Consider the following 23,412-nt stretch of genomic DNA (forward strand, 5'->3'; position numbering starts at 1 on the left):
TCAAGCTTCTTTGACTTATTATTTCCCTTCTGATGGTTTCAATTTTCAGACAACCATGCGAGTGTGGGATGTCCTTTTCAATGAAGGGGCAAAAGTAATCTTTCATGTCGCCTTGGCTTTATTCAAGGTACCCCCCCCCCCCCCCAGTTAGTCCTTGTTGCTTGTTCTTCCATGTTATTTACACCGTTCTTTTTCCTAGACATAGTGCCGTTTAGGAATTACACACCCAACATGTTCAGCACCACAAAGATAAGTCGTTCTGAAGATGTGTTGATGATTGCAGATGAAGGAAGAAGAGATGCTAATGGCCCATCAAGTCAGTGATGTAATCGATATCATTCAGAGAACAACCCACCATCTTTTTGATCCTGATGATTTGTTGACAGTAAGCCATTTTCTTTTTGAAACTCTTATATGCACAGCAGGACAGTGCACTTCAATTAAGTCATGCAAACATAGATAAAACCAGTTTGGTTTAGTGTGTGAACCAGTTGAATCATTTCTTGCAGGTGGCTTTCGATAAGATTGGTTCCATGACAACCAACGCTATAACTAAGCAAAGGAAAAAGCAGGAACCAGCAGTCATGGCAGCACTCGATCAAAGATTGAGACGGTTAAATTCTCTAAAGATGGAGGACAAATAATTGGTTTCGGTGACTAGTTGATCGCAGGATGTGTCATGTCTAGCACTCCAGTTTAGGCCTGGTGTTCCTTCTAGTGATAGAATTGTTTTATACAAAGCTTCCAAAAGTGGGGGAAGCCTGTGAACAGATATGTTTTCAGGCTGTAATATGGGTAAATGTACATTATTTCAGTTGTGATAAATTATACAATTACACTCCAACTCAGGGCAGGGTTTTGGTGGGTCTTTCTCTGCTCTGTAGTTTTTTTTTTTCATGAACCCTGAAGATGTAAGAAGCTGAAGTTTATTCCTCAAGTAATGTCGAAACACCCACAACTCCTCGCCGCTCTGTTAGTGGCTGAATCTGTCTCATAGGGGTAGTGCCCCTGCTCTCATTCCTCAAATCTACTTTTATCTGATCCTTAAGTTCAAATATTTGAGAGGTGGTTCTGTAGAAAACCACTCTACCACTAAAGAGTATGCTCAGAGTAGATGAAATGTTTACTTAGTGGGTCGAAATGAAGTGCCTTTCCTTTGTTTCCCATACTTTTCAATTCAATAAAGCTTGGAGCCTATTTATATAAATCTCCCGTGTGTTGCATTCTGGGGGAGTGATTTTGTTGTTCTTGTGTTTTGTGGGAACGGAATTCTGTTTTGTAAATCCATTTTGATCTTCTGTTCTGGTGGATCGAATCGGCAGAAAATCACCCTGAGAACATGATTGACAGAACAAAAAATTTGTTGTTGTCTGTCCCGGAACAGGTCTTAAAAATCAATTTAAAGAAAGAAAGAAAAAAAAATCGTGTTCCCAAGAACCCTAGAAATTCTTTGTTTTTGGATTTGGGGAGCAATTCTATGGTTCTTGGGGATGGAATCTGGCCATTTCTGACTCCGAAGGCACTAGCCTTGTTGCTCTCCAATGGATGACTGTTTCGTCACACCTTGTCAATGCATTCTTTTATGTTGCTTATGCCAAGAACCCTCTTCTAAAGAAGAAATGCAAATCAATTTTTAGAGGAAGAAAAAAACAGTAATCGATAATGTGTACTATCACCAAGACCCAACAGATGCAAAAAAATCACGTTGTCATGTTGAAGTTGCTCGCACACACCCTTCCATTGGCTACAAGCGCTAGTGTGTACATGCGCTACTGAGTAGCATTCTCTCGTCCATTTTTAAATAGCTATGAAAACAAAGGTAAAGGCTTTCTACACCAACAACCCAATTTATGTCATGTGGTAAAATTGAACATTGTCGAAAATTTGTAAAGACCACATATAAAGTTTCAACCAAAAAAAAAAAACTCAAACTACCCTTGAAAATTTCTGAAGTACAAGAGAATGAGCACCAACATACATGGGAGGTAGTACATGATTGAATCTGAGTATGAAAATTGTTATGGTGACTAGTTCATACAATTATGAGTTAGACATCCATATGATTGAATTTGTGACATCATATTTATAATTCCTGAAAATTATAAATTACAAAGTTATAAGTATATTAGTGACAATAATATTACATGTTTCTTATATGACCAGCACTTTTTTATAATTAGCTATAACCCGTCAATCTTTTTGTATGGATCCTTGTGTTCATCATTCCAGGGCAATGGGCATTGTTCAGACCCAATGCCCTGGAATTCCTCGGCATGAAAGCCAACACACAGGTGTGCGCCTTGAGGCACTCCAAGCCATTGGATCTGAGTTACAGCCTCCATTGCAAAGTAGAGGAGCCCCACCCCTTCATGCTTAAGCAATATATGATTAGATATATGTATAATTTTTTTGCATCTCTTAACCTTCCCTTTTAGAATTAATCATTCCCTTCAAATGTATTCATAATTTTGTTGCATCTATTATCTTCTCTTTTGGAATTAATCATTCATTGATAATTGTAGTTCCTAAAAATAAAAAATCTTATTTGGTGGAGGGTTTTCAAAATATTAGGTTGTGTACGGTGGCTTAAAAAACAATAGCTTAATTTATTGGTAAATAGACTAGGACCTTTTTTGCATAGAATTGTTTCCCCATTTCAACAAGCTTTTATTAAAGAAAGATTACTGATAATGAGGAGATTGCTTATGATATTTCAAGCATAAGGGGAAGCAACGATGGGGTGCTTTTAAACTTGACATGTCAAAAGCCTACTATAGACTTAAGTGGCAATATTAATTATTAAGGGTAATTTTTTTTTGATTTTTTTTCTTCTAGTATTTATTCAAAGATGGTGTGATAGTGTGATATGATCAATTGTTTATTATCTTTCAATGTCTAATTCAATCAAAATGGAGGGGAGGAGTTTTGGTTCCTTTGAACCTTCACGAGGTATCCAGTTGTGGTGTCCACTAAGTTCCTACTTCTTTGTTAGAGCAATAGAAGAGTTATCTCGCATTGTTATGGTATATAGTGAAATGAATTTATTTAAAAGAATTAAAGTAGGTGGAAATTATCTTGATATATCCCACTTTTTGCTGACACTACTTTTATATTTTTTGTAAAAAAAAAATTAGTTGACCTTAAGTGGAAAAAAAAGAAAAAAGATTGCTGTTGTGACGGCAATGGGGAGATAACCCACCAACACGGGAGTCATAGAAGTCTTCCAATGAAGGTTGCAATGTAACGTTGTCCTATATGTGGGATGAAATCGATTAAAAACCGATAAAATCAAAATCGGATGAAAACAATTTTAATTTCAACTTATTCTTATCTAGTGTGGTTTTAGTTTTACTTAAAATATAAATCAAACCAAAACTAGACCAAATAACCAAAACTGCACCATTTCCTCATATTTCTTCCACAAGGACCTAGAACGGGTTTTGCTAACCTCACACAGTAAGAGGTGTCACTTATAACCCAGAATCAATATGTCATATGCAGATCCTTTTTGGGTAAAGGGAATGCAAAACAAAAGGAAAATTATTATTGCTATAAATGTTTATTATTTTTCCAAATATCATAAAGCATCTATCCTGCTACATGGACAAATGATGTGTCCACTACAATCAGTGATTAGAAAAGGATATGATCTTTTCCCAACGTTAAAAGTAAAAATTCTCCTATATGGATAAATGATGTGTCAATTACGATTGTTGGATATAAAGGACATGATCTAGATTAACCACGTGTCTAATTTCACAATGTAATTCAATAAAATACCACCTTGTATTGGCATATTTCCTATGTATGTTTATGCATGTGTATCAACAATCTAAATGATGTAATATCCAAACTCTGAACAAGGATAGACAAGTTAGATTTAAAATACCATAAAAATGGATGACTCAAACAACCACCATATGGAGTTAGTCAATACGATAATCCTCTTTATGGAATTGAAAGATGACCAAAGATGGTCGTCCTTGATTTTTATGGGGATACCAAATTAGAGCAGTTTTTTGATTGGTCTACAATTTGGAGATATTTTCTATATGGTACGAGTTGCTTGAGGCGAGAAAGATTTTATTTGCAAGGCCAAGCTGAAAGGAAAGCTTGACAGTTGAAGAGTATGTGGCTATATTTAGCCATTCAATCAGATTTTGAGTGGGATGAAGAAATATTGGTGGTACAATTCCACAATAGATTGCACCCTTAGATTAGTGTTACACTATCATTCAATTGCCAAACTGCGATGGAAGATGTTGTTCAAATGTCATATCAAATAGAAGAAAATGTGAAATGGTCATACACTTAGAAGACTTGTATAGATACTTTCTCTAAGGGTGATAGCTCCGGTCAACAACAATCTTCTCCCCAATGAAAGTCATTTAACAAACCACAAATTAATGATTAATATATGGCATCAAGGCCAAACCGCCCTTATTCTCCATCTCGACATAGCTTAGATAAACCTCTTTCTAAACCAAGGGCTGAGATATAATGCTTCTCATGCAAGGGGTACAAGCATTTTTATGCTCAATGTCCGACCCATCTGGTTGCTTTAGTTGACTAGGAAGAACTCATGGTTACCAATTCAGAAGAGCAATAAAGAAACAAAATAGTACTTATAAGTGAGAGCATGGTCGGTAAGGATGATGGGCACCACAATAGCATTTTCTAGACCAGAATGAGATGCGATGAAGAACCACTTTTGTTGGTGATCCTTGAATTTTTTATTTTATTTTATTTTTTGCTCCTCAACAGATTTGATTGCATTTACTAACAGCTCAATATTCGTTCCATATAGTTGCAAGTCTTGCCTCCCTCTGCAATCATTTTTCTTGATTTTCTCTCCCAATGCTTAACATAGACATTGCTTCTCGACTAGGCAATTTAATTAAAAACAAAACATTGCTTATATTCAAATGCACAACACTTTCATCTTGGTTTATAATTTTGGATCTAGAATTTGAATTATTAAATTTTTTGCTATCATAAAAAGTAGTTGATAGATCACCTATCGACATATACATTGATAGATATGATTAAACTTAATTAATATTCGACATAGAATCCAAAATAATGAGAAAATATTTCAAAATCAAAAGTTGGATTGAATTTTTTTTTTCAGTAGAATTGAATTTAAGTGATCATAAAAACTTGTGAGATTAGAATTTTAAACATGTACGGGAAGAAACAAGCACCATTAAGCACTAATCAAGATATCATTAAGTTCAACATAACAAAATTCTCAATTCTAATTGTAAACGTCTGATAAAAAGAACCAACTGAAAACAGAAAAAACACTGGAGTATTCCTATAAAAGAAAGTGCCGGTAAATAAGGTGACAACAAAAAGTAAGGTACCATTCCTAAATCACTCATCTTCAGCCATTGCACCCTTCTCGCTCACATAAATACCATCCAGGAACTTTCTTATATCTTTGTTCTTAACATGGCATTTCTGTTGCACAAAAACAGAAAGATCCAGTAAGCAAGTGTGTGTGTGTGTGTGTGTGTGTGTGTGTGAGAGAGAGAGAGAGAGAGAGAGAGAGAGAGAGAGAGAGAGGGGTACCTGATTTATTAAAGCAGCTGACCGGGAGACAAGTTCAATATCATTCCCATCCAATACAAGTTCATCCTTGACCTTCTCAGAGCGAACAATAGACACTCCTTCAAGCATATCCACCTTCCGCACCTAAAACAACCAACCAATTTAAACAATGTGTGAAAACCAACAACTAAAAGGCTGTATATAGTTTTATAATTCAAAAATAATTGTAATTCAACCAATATTTTCCCATCACACATCTTCAAGAAGCAATTCAGGAGGTAAATTTTCTGAACTAATATATAGAATATTTGACGGTGGTAACAAAATCCTGAAATCATATGAAAACAATAAGCTTAGCCAAACATTAACCATCCCATGTATCTCTTTTTATTTGCATAGCATCCTCCAGAAAAAATACAGATATCTCATAACACAACAAAAGGCAAAGACATGCCCAGAGGATTGTAGAAACTGATCAAAGCCATGGTCTTAAGACTACCATCAGATGATATTTCATGAACATACTGGTCTAGTTTGGGATACCCAAAAAATAGACCAAAAAAATCAACTAGCGAATGGCCAAATGTGCGCAACACCTGTCCCATTATGTCGAGCATCTGGGTAAAGGGGGGAGGGGGGAACAGTACAAGAAAAATAACCAAAACAGCTATAACATAAATGTAGGGGCAAGATTAATGATAGGCTGACCCAACTGCACTTGCCTCGCAATCTCATTAATTTCCTCAATAATAAATAATCCATGAGAATGTGATATAAGAAATGCCACAGGTCAAGCTAATCTAAGAATATGAGAAAAACTCAATGTAACTTAACCCTTCATTTGCATCCATCTAATGCTGATGGCAGAACCACTGTTTTTACTCACTTGGATGCTCTGCCAAAGAAGGTAATAGTAAATAGTTTGAGTCTCTCCAAACTGTAGTGAATCTACTTTAAGCTTCTGAGAAGTCTACTCATGACATACATTAGAAATTGCTCACTATGATTTCCCAATCACTTCCACTTTGCATTTCCCGCCACTACCCTATCTAATAAAGAATTCAGGCTCGGCCCAGGAAAGCACTGGCAACACCAGACAGGAAGGGGTCCATGTAGCTTCTGCGCCCCACTTGCTTGGACACTATTGTGTGTGTTTTGCTTGTAAGTTATGGTCCTACTTGGATGTTTCTTTTCTAGCTTAAATTTCTGGTTGATTGTTTCCTCTGACTTGCTCCACTAACATCTATCACAGATCACCAAACTACACATACTTCAGTGGATCATCCTCAATTTTACTTGCTATTGGTTTGCATTTTTAAGAAGCAGAGGATCAAAGAAAATGATTAAAAACAATCAAATCAGAAATTTGGAACTACGAACAAACTTTGTAAGGTAAGAAATTCATTTTAGGCTTGCTTGGGGATTCTTTTTTCCTGCTACAACTTTTTTTGGGGCTGGGTCTTCTAACTAGGGAGACCTACCCATATCACTGCATATGCTGCACACTGGAGCATGCAGCCCCAGTGATTCAAGCTTGAGTCTAGTCTATGATGAGGCAGTGCTGGTGCCAATTTTACTTAAGGGGCAATGAGCTGCTTGCTTGGTGATTCAAGCCAAAGAAATCAAGGTCATATATTCTGTGCAAAGTGATTTGGTAAAGCTTTGAACTTGTGTACATACATGACAACCTGGAACCATCATACCAGGCGAAAATCCTAAGCACTTTAAACTTAACAACACAGTGGAGCCCTTACACGACTAGCCATAAGGCTACTATATTCAATCCCATCTGCCAAACCATACAAAGCACAATTGCAGAGTGGGAATGTGGTGGAAGAAGGTGAATCACAGTCTAAAATCCATCCGCATTATTTCAGCCATTTAGTTATATCTTTTATTGCAAGAATTTAGGAATAAAGCACAACTGACCGTTCCAGAGAGACTGGATTTATAAAATTTCTCCTAACTTGAGCAGTGTAATCATAAACTCATGAAACAATTCCTTCCCAAAAAATAGGGTTGGACAGTTGGACCATTTTCATAGATTTCTGGACGACCAATGCAATGCCAATAACAGTTCGTTATGAAAATTTGAAACCTAAAATCCTACCATTTAGAAATCAAATCAATGCCGTAAAATAAAAACGAATATAACGAGATCATGTGTCAGAGAACCCCAAAGTCAAGGCTTCACTGAGATCCACAGAATTTTATGTCAGGAAAAAAATTTTTTTGAGAGGGATTGGGGGAGTGTACTCGTTATGCAACAAACTAATATCAGTATACCACAAGCAACCAAGAGAAGAAAATCTGGAACTCATCCAAATATCAACACATTCAAGGAGGAAACAGAAAAAAAAAAAAAATTGCTTCAGATGAGATGAATTTACTAGTGTCAACGTATACCTTCTTCTCACCAAGGAAGTTACGAATCTCGATGCTCTTGTTGCCGTTGGTGATGCTGGCGTTGATAGGGAAGTGAGCATATACGAACCTCATCTTGTAGCGGTAACCCTTGGTGACACCCTTGATGAGATTCTGGACATGGCTAATGGCCGTCCGGATCGCAGCGGTGGTCTTCCTTGATCCGAACCAAGCTTCAATCTTAAGCTTCTGCTTGCCTGATTCATCCTTGATGAGTTGGAAGTCCAAGTTGAGATGCTTGAAGTTCCTGGTGAGCTTTCCTCGAGGACCTTCCACCTCGATCATCTTAGCCTTCACCTTGATCTTCACCCCCTCAGGGATGTCCATGGTATCCGACGACAGGATTGTCTTCATTTTCGCTCCTCCACAAGTGCCCTCTGCTCCTCTGCTCCTCTGCTCCTCGCTCTAAGGGATGGGATGTGGCGCTGGAGGCAGATTAAAACCCTAACATGTATCTTCCACCTTTATAGGTAGAAGAGTGAATTCCCTATAAACACTACTTGGGTTTTGCAAGAGTGCACGCAATGGGCCTTATGACGGTAATCTGGCCCATGTATGTACCACCTTTATGGGTTTTGTAAGATTGCAGTCAATGGGCCTTATTCCAATAATCTGATACCTTACTTTCTCTAGATTATCCCTCTAACCTCTTCACCCCTGGCCGATTGCCCTGTCCCTCTCCCTCCCCTCCCGTCCCCTCCCCTCTTCACCCCTGGCCGATATAAGCAAAACCAATTTCAAATAACAAGTAAAAATCGCACAAGAAGTTTTCCATTGACCAAGTTTGACTTATCAAAACTTTTCAATGAACCAGTTCCAGTGTCGTTGAGCTGACAATGGTTTGCTTGTTGTCTATGTGGTGCACATGGACATTAATTTTTTCCAAAACTAAACCCAACAGTTATAACAATTCACTAGCACTGTGCCTGTATATTTTTCTTTAACGTATCTGTGTCCCCAAACCTACAGAGTCGTGCACAGAGTGAGCATTAGTACATGCATTTATATTCCTCTTTTTCTTCCCCAAGGTCAGTATTAAATTGTTTAAATTATTATGTAAGACTTCATATTCATATGCAGATAAATTGTTTAAATTTACCATGCTGGAAGATCGTGCCAGAACTGTGTTTTTTATGATACAAAGCAAAATCTCTTTAGCTGGATATAGAAGTCTCAGGACTTTCTTTTTTATTTGTGTAAACAGTAAACAGCCCTTTATAATTTCTTCTCTTGAACCATATAGTGATAATGACAGAGAAATCCATGATTTTACCGATTGTGTTGTTTCTGAATGTCAAAGAAATCAATGTTTAGTGCCTCCCTAACTTGAGTTGCGTTTTTCTTTACTTAGATTCCAAGAGGTTGAACTTGATATGAACGGTAGGTGCCCTTTTGTTTGAGGTTTGGGGGTGTGGGTGTTACTGGTGGGTGCACAAGGATAAAACCTCTAACGATGCAAAGCCATATTTATCTGACTCCCCTATGCTTGGTTTATGTTTTCTCCCGACTTTTCTACTCACAAGGGCAAATCTCGTCTCCCCCTCTATTTTTGGCCTATGTTTACTTGAACTCCTCTCCTCTACTTCTCTGATTCAAACTCCCACCAATCTATTTTATCGTTCTGAATCCACAATGTTGCATCATGTTGGTGGTTGCTGAGTGGAGTTGACGTTCTCGCGGTGCTCCCTCACCGATGATACACATCGTTCGTGTTTTTCTTATGTTAGTAGTAGTTTCCCAGGTTGTTTCAGAGTTCAGACTACTCTTTGCAACCCTTTGGCTTGCCATGTTAGGAGCCACCACCTTTGATTTCAAGGGCCTCAGCCTCAGCCTCAGCCTCAGCCTCAGCCTCAGCCTCCGTTATTGACAGCCAGAGCTCTCTTTTTTCTTTTTCCCTGCAAAAATCAGAGATTTAGAGGGAGATATATAAACATAACGAAAAGATCCACCATTCTCCTTGGGCAACATTTTGGCCTGGTAGAAAAAGGATCTTACAATTAGCAAACAGGATTATAATGGTGGAATGGTGGCGGGCAGTGGCAGGGGATCACTCAGCGAGTCAGTGGGTGATGGTGAGTGGTGAGTGGCAGTGATCAACGCTTGGGAGTCATTGCCATCCAACAGCTGAGAGGCCCCGGCATGCACCCCCAACTGTTGGATACTCATTGCTGCTCAACGCCTCATCGAGAGGATCTGGCACCATTTTTATGGTCTCAAATATCTAATTCAATGGATTTGTATTGTAAATTTTGGATATTTATGTGCAGACACACCTTGCTTCTTGTGTCTCTCTCTCTCTTCCCACAATATGGGACTAATATGGCATTTCATAAGAGAGAGAAGATTGACACAGGGAGGGTCTACTTTATGTTATCCAGCCTAGTCACATTCCCTTGTGTCCACAAAGGATGGGTGAGTAAATGACCTCCCCACCCTTGCAAGCCCCCTCAATGACCCCATGCTATTGTAGAGGCTACACTATAGGGCAGCAAGTCCGTAGCAAGTCCTTTCCTTTTATTTATTTTTCTTCTTTAGTTTGACAGACAATAAGGCCTTGTTTGTTTAGAGGGATAGGATTTGAAGGGGTGGGATATTTGTACGAACTATTCCCCCCATCTGATTTGGGGTCATTTGGTAATCCAGGGTGGGATTTTGGATCTACAGCCTAAAGTAGGGATTCTCAAGCAATTCGAATATTCCTTTGACAAGGGGCAGAACGCCCAGGAAATCGCATGTTTCAGACTCCGGCCCGAAACAACTATATTTATGCTTGTAGAATGCCTTTCCCAGCGATCTATAAATGTTCACTTAGCCCCATCTCTTGACTTCGTACCTGGGAACAAAATAAGCCTATTCTCATTGAACTTCCCCACCCAATGCCCACCCTTTTCGTCGAAGGAAGTTTCTCATTTTTTTGGTATCTATTTCTGAATAGTTTTCTGTCTTTGAGGTGAGAAAACCTGCTTCGGAAGCTTCCTGTTTTTCAAAAGTTCAGTCTTGTTGGGCTTCGAGGGTAGCTTTCTTGTTAGCGGACATGGGCAATGGTTTCTCCCACTTCACCCCCTTGCAATGTCCCACCAACTCTAGTTAAAGGAAGGCTTCCTCCATAAGTCAAACCCCAAGCTTAGTTAGTGAAACTTCACCCCTTTCCCTATTTTCTCTCCGATTTCTTCTACTTCATCTAATTTTATTTTATTTGTCCCAATATTCTCTCCCTCTCTCTCACACACATAAAAATTTGTAATGTGCGGGGAGTTAGGTTGGACCTCATCAATGAAAGCACAAAGGGAGACATGGAGGGGCTACGGGAGTAGGGATGCAAGTGGGATAGTAGTGGAGGTTCTATCAGGGACAAAAGTGGAGGTTGCACAGTGGAAAAAATATAGTTAGGGGGATTGTAGAGTTGGGGCAAGGTAGAAGTGAAGAAGATAGGGGCAGGGTGTACTAGAGAAGGGAGTGTGATATTGAGCAATGGGGGAGATCATAAGCAATGTGACAAAATTGGTAACAAGGTGAAGGTGAGGGTGGGAGCAAGGAGGAAGGAATGAGGTGAAAACATCCTCTGTAGTGAGTGCGATGGTGCAGTGAGCATTGGATGGCCAAGACGACCTCAGGGCACTTGCCTGAATACTCTTGGTCATCCGATGCTCACAGCACCGCCGCACTCACTATAGACAATAATCACTCAGGAGCGAGGGGCAAGGTGGTACGGTAGGGGAGGGGAGGGGAGGGGAGGGGAGGGGAGGGGTGGGGTTGCAGGATTAGGTGGGCATAGTATGGTGGAGGATAAGAGCATGTGGTGGAGGTGGCATCGATATAGTAGTAACAATAGTGATGTAAAATTATGATTGAGGGTATAATTGAAAATATATAACAGGTATTCCAAAGATAATTTCATAAACATTGGTTCCCTATGTACAATTTTACCTAACTTAGTTTTTTTTTTTGGGTGAATCAAACTTTGGTTTTGAATGGGGATTTCTGATGAGGTACAAGAAGCTTCGTAGACAACGAGACACGACGAAATCGTCGTTTCCCCAAAAAATTAAGAAATCGTCGTGAGTCGTGATGTTAGGTTATTTATTACTGGATCTGTGACAAATGGGCCAGATTATTGTAATAGGGGCCATTTACTGCAATCATACAAAACCCACAAAGTTCGTGATAAGGCCCATTGCGTGCACTCTTGCACAACCCATATAGGGTTTGAAGGGAAAATACATGTTAGGGTTTGTATCTGCCTCCAGCGCCACATCCCATACCTTAGAGCGGGGAGAGGAGCAGAAGAGGAGCAGAGGGCACTTGTGGAGGAGCGAAAATGAAGACAATCCTGTCGTCGGATACCATGGACATCCCTGAGGGGGTGAAGATCAAGGTGAAGGCTAAGATGATCGAGGTGGAAGGTCCTCGAGGAAAGCTCACCAGGAACTTCAAGCATCTCAACTTGGACTTCCAACTCATCAAGGATGAATCAGGCAAGCAGAAGCTTAAGATTGAAGCTTGGTTCGGATCAAGGAAGACCACCGCTGCGATCCGGACGGCCATTAGCCATGTCCAGAATCTCATCAAGGGTGTCACCAAGGGTTACCGCTACAAGATGAGGTTCGTATATGCTCACTTCCCTATCAACGCCAGCATCACCAACGGCAACAAGAGCATCGAGATTCGTAACTTCCTTGGTGAGAAGAAGGTATACGTTGACACTAGTAAATTCATCTCATCTGAAGCAATTTTTTTTTTTTTTCTGTTTCCTCCTTGAATGTGTTGATATTTGGATGAGTTCCAGATTTTCTTCTCTTGGTTGCTTGTGGTATACTGATATTAGTTTGTTGCATAACGAGTACACTCCCCCAATCCCTCTCAAAAATTTTTTTTTCCTGACATAAAATTCTGTGGATCTCAGTGAAGCCTTGACTTTGGGGTTCTCTGACACATGATCTCGTTATATTCGTTTTTATTTTACGGCATTGATTAGATTTCTAAATGGTAGGATTTTAGATTTCAAATTTTCACAACGAACTGTTATTGGCATTGCATTGGTCGTCCAGAAATCTGTGAAAATGGTCCAACTGTCCAACCCTATTTTTTGGGAAGGAATTGTTTCATGAGTTTATGATTCGACTGCTCAGGTTAGTAAGAATTTTATAAATATAGTGTCTCTGGAACGGTCAATTGTGCTTTACTCCTAAATTCTTGCAATAAAAGATATAACTAAATGGCTTAAATAATGTGGATGGATTTTAGACTGCGATTCACCTTCTTCCACCGCATTCCCACTTTGCAATCGTGCTTTGTATGGTTCGCAGATGGGATTGAATGTAGTAGCCTTATGGTTAGTGGTGTAAGTGCTCTACTGTGTTATTAAGTCTAAAGTGCTTAGGATTTTCCCCTGGTATGGTGGTTCTAGGTTGTCATGTACGTACACAAGTTCGAAGCATTACCAAATAACTTTGCACAGAATATATGACCTTGATTTCTTTGGCTTGAATCACTAAGCAAGCAGCCCATTGCCCCTTAAGTAAAATTGGCACCAGCACTGCCTCGTCATAGACTAGACTCAAGCTTGAATCACTGGGGCTGCATGCTCCAGTGTGCAGCATATGCAGTGATATGGGTAGGTCTCCGTAGTTAGAAGACCCAAACCCCAAAAAAGAATCCCCAAGCAAGCCTAAAGTGAATTTCTTACCTTCCAAAGTTCGTTCATAGTTCCAACTTTCTGATTTAATTGTTTTTAATCATTTTCTTTGATCCTCTGCTTCTTAAAAATGCAAACCAATAGCAAGTGAAATTGAGGATGATCCACTAAATTATGTGTAGATTGGTGATCTGTGATAGATGTTAGTGGAGCAAGTCAGAGGAAACAATCAACCAGAAATTTAAGGTAGAAAAGAAACATCCAAGTAGGACCATAACTTACACCCAAAACACACACAATAGTGTCCAAGCAAGTGGGGTGCAGAAGCTACATGGACCCCTTCCTGTCTGGTGTTGCCATTGCTTTCCCGGGCCTAGCCAGAATTCTTTATTAGATAGGGTATTGGCAAGAAATGCAAAAGTGGAAGTGATTGGCAAATCATAGTGAGCAATCTCTAATGTATGTCATGAGTAGACTTCTCAAAAGCTTAAAGTAGATTCACTACAGTTTGGAGAGACTCAAACTATTTACTATTACCTTCTTTGACAGAGCATCCAAGTGAGTAAAAACAGTGGTTCTGCCATCAGCATCAGATGGATGCAAATGAAGGGTTTTGTTACATTGAGTTTTTCGTATATTCTTAGATTAGCTTGACCTGTGGCATTTCTTATATCACATTCTCATGGATTATTTATTATTGAGGAAATTAATGAGATAGCAAGGCAAGTGTAGTTGGGTCAGCCTAGCATTTATCTTGCCCCTACATTTCTGTTATAGCTGATTTGGTTGATTTCTCTCGTACTGTTTTTTTCGGATAAACATCCTTTGCAGGGAAGATCATATGCAGTGAGGTGCAGTAAAGCACTTACTGCCGACACCTGGCCGAAAATCTATCTACGGCTGAGAAGCCTCGCCCAAATCATATGCTTGTCTTGACCCATATACGCTCGATAGTATCACAAAATCCTTCCGATTCCCAAAAAAAGGGGTTTTTTCATAACCCAACTGAAGTTTTTCTCCATTACACCAAAAAAAGAGGTTTTTTTTCTTTTTTAACTGGGGTTTTGGTTTTAGAACCCTAAAGGGTTTGTCTGTAAAGCCCTTTTTTTGATCTTGGTTGGAATTGACTCGTAGTTAGTTCTCTTTTACTAGGGATTCTTCTAGTTTAATTTGGTGGTTCTGGAGAATTAGTTATGTTGCTTAGGTTTTTCTCAATTGGGACTGATTTTTGTTTAACATTCATCCTCTGATCCTTCGAAAGTTCTAATAAAAATTCCAAATAAACAAAACAGTTTTGAATCCATGAAAGGGGCTTTAATATTTACCTGCACAGAATGAAAAAAAGAAAATAAAAAAGCAAAATCGTCTCTCGATTTGGGAAGGAAAGAGAGGAGAAGCATCAGCTGCTGGTGCTTTGTAATGGAGAAAAGCTGCTGCTGGTACTTTGTAATGGAGAAAAGCTGCTGTTGGTGCTCACCACTCACTTTGGGAAGAAAGAAGAGCATAGGCGATGCCAAGGCAGCGATTTGGTGTCCTGGCGGAAAAAGAAGTCCATGGCAGTGCTATGATTTATGTGACTCACAAATGGCGGTTGCCATTGGCTGATAGGCGTCGCTATGACACCGCCATGGACGCTAGGTCACACCTGATTCACTAAGCGGTCGATTTTTTGTAAAATGCAGGGTGATTTTGATAGGGTTATGTTGATTTTTGATGATTTGATGTTGCTTAATGTTGGTTTTATATGTTATAGAGTATATATTGTAGACTTGTAGCATGCTAAATAACTTTAGAAAATAGGGGAAATTAAAAAGTAGCATACTAAATAACTTTTGAAAATAGGGAAAATAAAAAATGACACATGGGCGATTTGAATGCCCTGGCAACGCCATAATGGGCGATTCATCGTCAAATCGATTAGCCACACCTTGACAACTATGAAGGAGAGGAAGATGAAGAAAGGTAGGAATGGTTTTGGCTGTTCTCGTGTTCTCGACTTGGTGCTCTCTAACGGAGAAAGATGAAGATTGTTTTGGGTTTTAAGGAATCGGGTGGGTTTTCCAATATATTCAGCACACATGGGTCGCTGCAAAGGCACAATTCGGGCAGAAAGTTCTCAGCCGTAGATGGACTTTTGGCCATGTGTCGGTAGTAGGTACTTCACTGCACCTCACCGCATATGATCCTCCCTGCAGAGGATGTTTATCCATTTTTCCCCCCCTTACCCAGATGCTAGACTTAATGGGACAGGTGTTGGACATATTTCTCTGTTCGCTAGCTTCTTTCTTCTTTTTTTTGCTGTTTTTTGGGTATTCCAAACTGGACCAGTATGTTCATGAAATATCATCTGATGGTAGTCTTAAGACCATGGCTTTGGTCTGTTTCTACAATCCTCTAGGCATGTCTTTGCCTTTTGTTGTGTTATGAGGTATCTGTTTTTTTCTGGAGGATGCTATTCAAATAACAAGAGATACATGGGATGGTTAATGTTTGGCTAAGCTTATTGTTTTCATATGATTTCGGGATTTTGTTTCCACCGTCAAATATTCTATATATTAGTTCAGAAAATTTACCTCTTGAATTGCTTCTTGAAGATGCATGATGGGAAAATATTGGTTGAATTACAATTATTTTTGAATTATAAAACTACATACAGCCTTTTAGATGTTGGTTTTCACACATTGTTCAAATTGGTTGGTTGTTTTAGGTGCGGAAGGTGGATATGCTTGAAGGAGTGTCTATTGTTCGCTCTGAGAAGGTTAAGGATGAACTTGTATTGGATGGGAATGATATTGAACTTGTCTCCCGGTCAGCTGCTTTAATAAATCAGGTACCCCTCTCTCTCTCTCTCTCTCTCTCACACACACACACACACACATTGTTACACACACACACACACACACTTTTGCTTACCGGATCTTTCTGGTTTTGTGCAACAGAAATGCCATGTTAAGAACAAAGATATAAGAAAGTTTCTAGATGGTATTTATGTGAGCGAGAAGGGTGCAATGGCTGAAGATGAGTGATTTAGGAATGGTACCTTACTTTTTGTTTTGTCACCTTATTTACCGGCACTTTCTTTTATAGGAATACTCCAGTGTTTTTTCTGTTTTCAGTTGGTTCTTTTTATCAGACGTTTACAATTAGAATTGAGAATTTTGTATGTTGAACTTAATGAGATCTTGATTAGTGCTGATGGTGCGTGTTTCTTCCTTTTTTTTTTTTTTTTTTTTTTGGTCGTTAGGACATGAACTTGTCTCTCTATATCAATGGTTTTGGCTCACACAAGATTTGGGATGCTTGGACGTTTTCTGTTTTTCACTGCGTGGTAGTATTCCAACAAGAGACGTTGGCTGGCTGGGGACTAGAGGTTTTGTCCTTGGTAATTAAATGGGCATGCATGGCATTGCACTCTTTTGTGTGTTGTTTTGGGGGGTGGATTCTGTCATTGGTTTTTTACCTTCGCCTTGACGCAGTGGGTTGGTTCAATGCTATTTAGAGCATGACGAGAACCCCTCATTCTGGTTGGCTTGTAGACTACAATTGTGTGTTGAATTATTATCCTCCAAAATGAGTTGGACCAGTTATAAGTTGGGGAATGGATTCGTACAGCAATTATGAGCTATACGGCAATAGTATATTTCAAAAATCCGGCACAATCCTATCAACTTGTTTTGACATAGGATAATAGGCTCAACTTCCAGAAAAGGGCAGAAGAATGGGATCTTTTATGGGATATGCAATGAATTACGAATGTAATGAAGTAGTAATACCTGTCATGGGACATACAATGAATTATAAATGTATGATCATTGCGCTTCAATCGGTTTATAAAATGCATATGGCAATGGTAAGGTACATGTTTAAAAATTCTAATCTCTCAAGCTTTTATGGACACTTAAATTCAATCTAACTTCTGTTAAAAAAAGTTTAATCTAGCTTTTCAATTTGAAATATTTTCTCATTATTTTGGATTCTGCATCTAATATTAATTCAATTTAATCATATTTATCAATGCAAATGTTGATAAGTGATTCATCAACCACTTTTTATGATAGCAAAAAAATTAATAATTTCAAATTCTAGATCCTAAATTATAAACCACCAAGATAAAATTGTTATGCATTTGAATTGAAGTAATGTTTTGTTTCTAATTAAATTGCCTAGTCTAGAAGCAATGTCTATGTTAAGCATTGGGAGAGAAAATCAAGAAAAATTATTTCAGGGAGGCAAGACTTGCAACTATATGGAACAAATATTGAGCTGTCAGCAAACGCAATCAAATCTATTGAGGGGGAAAAAAAAATCAAGATTCACCAGACAAAAAGTGGTTCTTCATCACATCTCACTCTGGTACTCTGGTCTATAAAATACTATTGTGGTGCCCATCATTCTTATCAGAAACCTATGGGTAGTCAAGAGTGGATGAAGAACATAACAATATTGCTGCTTTTCATTGCTATCATTGTTATTGACTTCACCAGGTTCGTGATCATGCTCTAACTCTGTAAGTACTATTTTGTTTCTTCATTGCTCTTCCGAATTGGTAACCATGAGTTCTTCCTAATCAACTAAAGCAACCAGATGGTTCAGACATTGAGCATAAAGATGCTTGTACCCCTTGCATGAGAAGCATTATATCTCAGCCCTTGGTTTAGAAAGAGGTTTATCTAAGCCATGTCGAGGTGGAGAATAAGGGTGGTTTGGCCTTGACACCATATATTAACCATTAATCTGCGGTTTGTTAAATGACTTTCCTTGGGGAGAAGATTGTGATTGACTAGAGCTATCACCCTTAGAGAAAGTATATATACAAGCCTTCCAAGTGTATGGCCGTTTCACAGTTTCTTCTATCTGATATGACACCTGAACAACATTCTCCATCGTAGGCAGTCAATTGAATGCTAGTATAGCACTAATTTGAGGGTGCAATCGATTGTGGAATTGTGCCACCAACACCTCCTCATCCCACTCAAAATCAGATTGAGTGGCTAAATATAGCCACATACTTCCTCAATAGTCAAGCTTTCCCTTCAGCTTAGCCTTGCAAATTCTTTCTCGCCTCAAGCAACTCTTACCATATGGAGAATATCTCCAAATTGTGGACCCAATCAAAATTCTGCTATGATTTGGTATCCTGATAAAAATCAAGGACGAACATCTTTGCTCATCTTTCAATTTCATAAAGAGGATTATCTTATTGACTAACTCCATATGGTGGTTTGAATCATCCATTTTTATAGTATTTTAAATCTAAGTTGTCTATCCTTGTTCAGAGTTTGGATATTACATAGTTTCGATTGTTGATACACATGCATAAACATACGTAGGAAGTATGCCAATACAAGGGGGTATTTCATTGAATTAGATTGTGAAATCAGACACGTGGCTAATCTTGATCATGTCTTTATATCCAACGATCGTAATGGACATATGGAGAATAAATGTCATACATTCGTTGCTTGCACACAAGGGTACTGAATTGATTAGGAATGAGCCAATGAAGATGTCAGCCCAATTGATTACATGTCTTCACAAAAGAAGTACAAATGTAGCTAGAGTCAACCTTTTCCTTGATGAAATGTCGATCCACCTCAATGTGTTTGTCTTGTCATGTTGCACAAGATTGTGGGATATACTTGTAACAGTCTTGTTATCACAATAAACCCTTGTAGGTTAGTATTAATTCTCAACTCTTGGACCAACCGTCTCAGCCATAGGACTTCACATACTCCATAAGCCATAGCCTTGAACTCTGCCTTTGCACTGGATTGAGCCACAATAGGTTTTTTTTGTTTTTCCATGTGACGAGGTTACTACGCACAAATGTACAATATCCTAATGTAGATCATCTATCAGAAACTGAGCAAGCCTAATCCACATCAGTGTAGCGCTCGAACCTCATATGGTTGTTCTTGGCATATAATAGACTTTTCCTTGCGGTGGATTTCAAGTACTTGTTTCTTTCAACAACTCTGGCACAATCTTCCTTTTTTTCATTTATTCCCTTTTTAGATCTTGATGCTTCAATCCCCAATAAATACTTCAAGGGTCCCCAATCTTTAATCTCAAACTGTTGGGCCAAGTAGTCCTTCGAGCCAGCTACACCTGGCTTGACAATAATGGTTTTGATGGTACCATTACTTCGCCAGGTGAGTAAGACATGATCAACTTGACTCTGGGAATATCCATTCTTTAGAATAGCATGTCTAAACCTCTCAAACCAGGTCTTCGGGGAATGTTTGAGACCATATAATGTTCCTTTTTCAGAAGACACACTTTCTCTTCTGCTAAAAGGAACTTGAAGCCAAGTGTAATTTGCATGTACACTTCCTCTTCTAAGTCACCATATAGGAAAGCATTATTCACACCCAATTGACACAATGGTCAGTCTCTATTAGTTGCCAATGATAAGAGAACACTTATCAAATTGTGTTTAGCCACAAAAGCAAATACCTCACAAAAGTAAATCTCATACACTTGACTTTGGACACCAACCTATCATTGTGTCTCTCAACATCACCATCTGATCAATACTTGATTGTGTAGACCCATCTGCATCCAATTGGAACTCTCAAGTGTCATGCCTTTCCTCAGACATGACTTGCTTTAACTTTGGTTCAAACATGGCCTCAATGAAATTTTTTGGAATAAGAATGGAGGAAAGAGCAATAGAAAAAGCAACACATGTAGTAGAGATAGCATCTTAGGAAACAAACTAGGAATAGAAATGGGAAGATCTAATTCAGAAGGAAGGGAAGGAGTGTCACCTGGCTGAGGAGGGTGGATCTCAAGATGTGGCTCCAAAGAGGAGCCTTGACAGGTCTTTTCTTTCCCTTTCTTCTATAAACAAGTTACTCCTCATTACCAACTCACCCTAAAATATTAACAACATCCAACTCCTTATGCTTTGCCTCTCTCTAGCTTTCTTCCCCTTTTTATTTTATTTATTTTATTTCAGTACTTTTACTTTCAGTTACTCTTTATCTGTGTGGTTTGAAGTATTTAAATTCCTAGATGTGTTGGTTAGGACACTTTTAGATGCATTGGTTTAGGACGGTAGTTAGAAGTAAATCACTATATTTAATTATTTCACTTTCACACTACTTAAAAGAAGCCTAAAATAAAGTGGTTGCTCTCCTTGTGTTCGACCGTTAGTTATACTGATCCATACGTTTGCGGTATTACTTTATTATTTAATCAAGTTTTTTGGTGCCGTTGCCGGGGAGACAGTTCCATGTCGTAAAATTCTACATCTTTCAACAACCAGTGTGCTCAAAAGTAAGCCAAGGCAATAATATTTCTATACGACAAGATCCATGGATCCCTTCAATCAATAATTTTAGAATTCCTTCAATGCTCAACGCTAACCCACAATTTGTATATGTTAATGAGTTGATCCATAATAGGCAATGGAATGTTTATTTAGTTTACTCACTATTTCCTAATAATATAGCTAATGTTATTGTAAATATCCCTCCATGCTTCAATTCTTGTGAAGTTTTCTGGTTTTGCCCCTTTAGTAAGTCAGAAACTTTTAGCACAAAGTTTGTTGTTAGATAGTTGGTTCTGAAAGTTTATAATAACAGTAGGGGAACTCTAGAATCTAGATAAGAAGCTTTAGAATTAATTTTGGCATTCAACAAATTCTCCTTAAAGTATCGATTGGAGCTATGAGTGTCAAGAGTAGAGTAGTTGACTTTATTGATGTAGATCCTCATTGTTGTTTCTGTAAAAAGGAAACTGAAATGGTATGGCATCTTGGTTGCTAGACTAAGATAAGAACTTCTCATGGCATCTAATATCTAAAACCATGTATTTCTATCTATCCTTTGAAATCATAGTATCTTTAAATCTGATAAACATTGTATAATATTTGTGCTTGCTATCTCTTTCTAATTCCAATGGATGTGTCAAAGTAATTATTCGTTTTTCCGGCAAAGTCCAAGTCTAAATAACTCGCATATTATCAACAGAGTTTATGACTTGCAACTCATTGCCTCTAGTTCTTTCCACTCAATTGATCGGAATCTGTTAGATAATTTGTGAGACCTTGACACATACCATAGGTTGTCGGAAGGGTTATCATGTTTATCTAACGTAGCTGCTAGATGGGCATTTGTATTAGGGGAATTTACTATCACTCCCATATATATATATATATATATATATATATATATTTTCTCTTTGATACTCCACCACTTCTTTGATTTTTACATCTCATTCTTCCTCGCTCTTTTTAGATACCTAGATTACCCCTCCTTTTCACCTGTAACCTATTACACTTTTTTTAAATTGGTTGGTTCAAAATATGGTTTCAACCGAACCACTTAGGCTGCGTTTGATAGTCACTCAATTCCATAAACGACGTTTCGTGTCAAAAAAAGGATTTTCCCTTTCTGTGTCAAAATGCCATTTTAAAATAATAAATGGTATTTGGTGAAGCGGTTTCAAGAACGATTATCTTAGTTTTTCACCTTTTTATTTTATTTTATTTAGAACGAAGCCGAAGTGACAGAACAAGGTGTCACTTCGATTTCGTCGTTCCATTATTTTGCGTTTCTAGCGTTTTTTTTCCCTTTTCGTTCCAAAAAAATTGAAGAATACCAAGTTGACACCAAACGCTTTATTCTGTTTTTTGTTCCCATAAAATGGAAAAACACCAGAAACATTTTCTAGATGACTACCAAACGCAACCGTACCTTAACAAACCAAATAAACAAGGGGTCAATTACTCCCCCCAAAAAAAAGGGCCAAACTTTTGTCAGCTTCTTGTTTAAAGAAAACAAAGTGAAAGAGAGAAAGGGAAGAATCATAACTTTGATCCTTTCTTGATTGAGAAGAAGGCCGCTGTATTAACAAGGTTTGGGATTACCCCCGACACCGTGGTTCATAGCCACGTGCTCTAATCCTCTGAGCTACAAGCCCCACCCTATTTCCCGGATACCCTAAAAAAGGAACCTTTCCTCTCCTCAGCCATTTCATTTCGGGTTAAGAAGATGTGAACACGCCTCTCTCTATAAGAACGGCGCGTTCCTAGGTGTGAAGTGGGAGAGATCCAGATTTCTTTACCTACTCTTTTCTTGCAGTATTTGGGGAACATTTCATTTACAGCAAAAAAGAAAAAGGGAAACATTTTAATGTGCAGCAAAATCAAACGAAGGTAGAGAGGAATGAGCAAAATCAGACCCTAACCTTATACTCTTCTCAATATTGTCCCAGCTTTGTCTCCTTCCATGCTCTTGTTTACTGGGGCTCCACTAACTCTTGTCTCCTACTATTCTTCTGGGAAGTACAACTATACTTTTATAATTGTAATATCTCTCCTACTTTCTTACTATGTTTCTTAGATTAGTAAACCCATGTTTTGAACTAATCAATTTGAAAAAAATATAATAGTTTATGAGTGAAAAAGAGAGAATCTTATTTAAAAAGAGTAGGAAAGAAAGAAATGTAAAAATAAAAAAGCAAGAGTGATACTAAATTTCCCTCTGTATTATTGGTTTAGTCTCACCATGTTGCAGCATATTTAAATAATAGTTTTGTAGAAATTCGCAAGAATCGGAGTTATGAGGAGTATTAAGGGGCTGCAAGGAGCACAAGATCAAATGTGACCACATGTCCTAATTTGGAAGGATTGCAAGACTGGTTAATGCAAGGGAATCTTAAGGGCTGGCCTAAGAATTTATTTAATTTTGTTTTTTTTTTTTTTTTTGTAAACAAAAATTAACTCAACTAAAATGAGGATTTATTTAATCTATTGTGTGATGTGTATAAACTAATGAAATGTTTTGAATCTA

The 23,412-nt window shown here is 38.3% G+C and overlaps 3 protein-coding genes across 3 annotated transcripts in view; 2 read left to right on the plus strand and 1 right to left on the minus strand.

Moving 5' to 3' along the window:
• LOC122063266 (growth hormone-regulated TBC protein 1-like) overlaps window positions 1-1,207 on the plus strand; it is a 4,238-nt gene extending 3,031 nt beyond the window's left edge. The window contains exons 5-7 of the mRNA XM_042626971.1: window positions 50-127; window positions 284-385; window positions 510-1,207. Coding sequence (XP_042482905.1) covers window positions 50-127; window positions 284-385; window positions 510-644 — 315 coding nt within the window. The 3' untranslated portion in view covers window positions 645-1,207. The remainder of the gene's footprint in view (window positions 1-49; window positions 128-283; window positions 386-509) is intronic.
• A 3,982-nt stretch (window positions 1,208-5,189) lies between these two features.
• Window positions 5,190-8,417, minus strand: LOC122063267 (60S ribosomal protein L9). The gene is made up of 3 exons (XM_042626972.1): window positions 7,960-8,417; window positions 5,575-5,697; window positions 5,190-5,463 (listed from the first exon to the last, which is right to left on the minus strand). The coding sequence occupies exons 1-3, from the start codon at window positions 8,329-8,331 to the stop codon at window positions 5,377-5,379; spliced, it is 582 nt and encodes a 193-aa protein (XP_042482906.1). The 5' UTR covers window positions 8,332-8,417; the 3' UTR covers window positions 5,190-5,376.
• A 3,770-nt stretch (window positions 8,418-12,187) lies between these two features.
• LOC122063259 (60S ribosomal protein L9) lies at window positions 12,188-16,825 on the plus strand. The gene is made up of 3 exons (XM_042626956.1): window positions 12,188-12,667; window positions 16,320-16,442; window positions 16,552-16,825. Exons 1-3 carry the CDS (start codon window positions 12,296-12,298, stop codon window positions 16,636-16,638), a joined length of 582 nt encoding a protein of 193 aa, XP_042482890.1. The 5' UTR covers window positions 12,188-12,295; the 3' UTR covers window positions 16,639-16,825.
• The last annotated feature ends 6,587 nt before the right edge of the window (window positions 16,826-23,412 follow it).

The sequence above is a fragment of the Macadamia integrifolia genome, unplaced genomic scaffold, assembly GCF_013358625.1.
Source record: "Macadamia integrifolia cultivar HAES 741 unplaced genomic scaffold, SCU_Mint_v3 scaffold1275, whole genome shotgun sequence".
Taxonomy (NCBI): Eukaryota; Viridiplantae; Streptophyta; class Magnoliopsida; order Proteales; family Proteaceae; genus Macadamia; species Macadamia integrifolia.

Bases quoted from the DNA above. Each gene is read 5' to 3' on its own strand.
- LOC122063267 (XM_042626972.1), bottom strand. From the start codon at position 8,331: ATGAAGACAATCCTGTCGTCGGATACCATGGACATCCCTGAGGGGGTG. The intron at 5,698-7,959 runs GTATACGTTGAC...TGGTTGTTTTAG, and splicing joins ACTTCCTTGGTGAGAAGAAG to GTGCGGAAGGTGGATATGCT. The intron at 5,464-5,574 runs GTACCCCTCTCT...TTTGTGCAACAG, and splicing joins CAGCTGCTTTAATAAATCAG to AAATGCCATGTTAAGAACAA.
- LOC122063259 (XM_042626956.1), top strand. From the start codon at position 12,296: ATGAAGACAATCCTGTCGTCGGATACCATGGACATCCCTGAGGGGGTG. The intron at 12,668-16,319 runs GTATACGTTGAC...TGGTTGTTTTAG, and splicing joins ACTTCCTTGGTGAGAAGAAG to GTGCGGAAGGTGGATATGCT. The intron at 16,443-16,551 runs GTACCCCTCTCT...TTTGTGCAACAG, and splicing joins CAGCTGCTTTAATAAATCAG to AAATGCCATGTTAAGAACAA.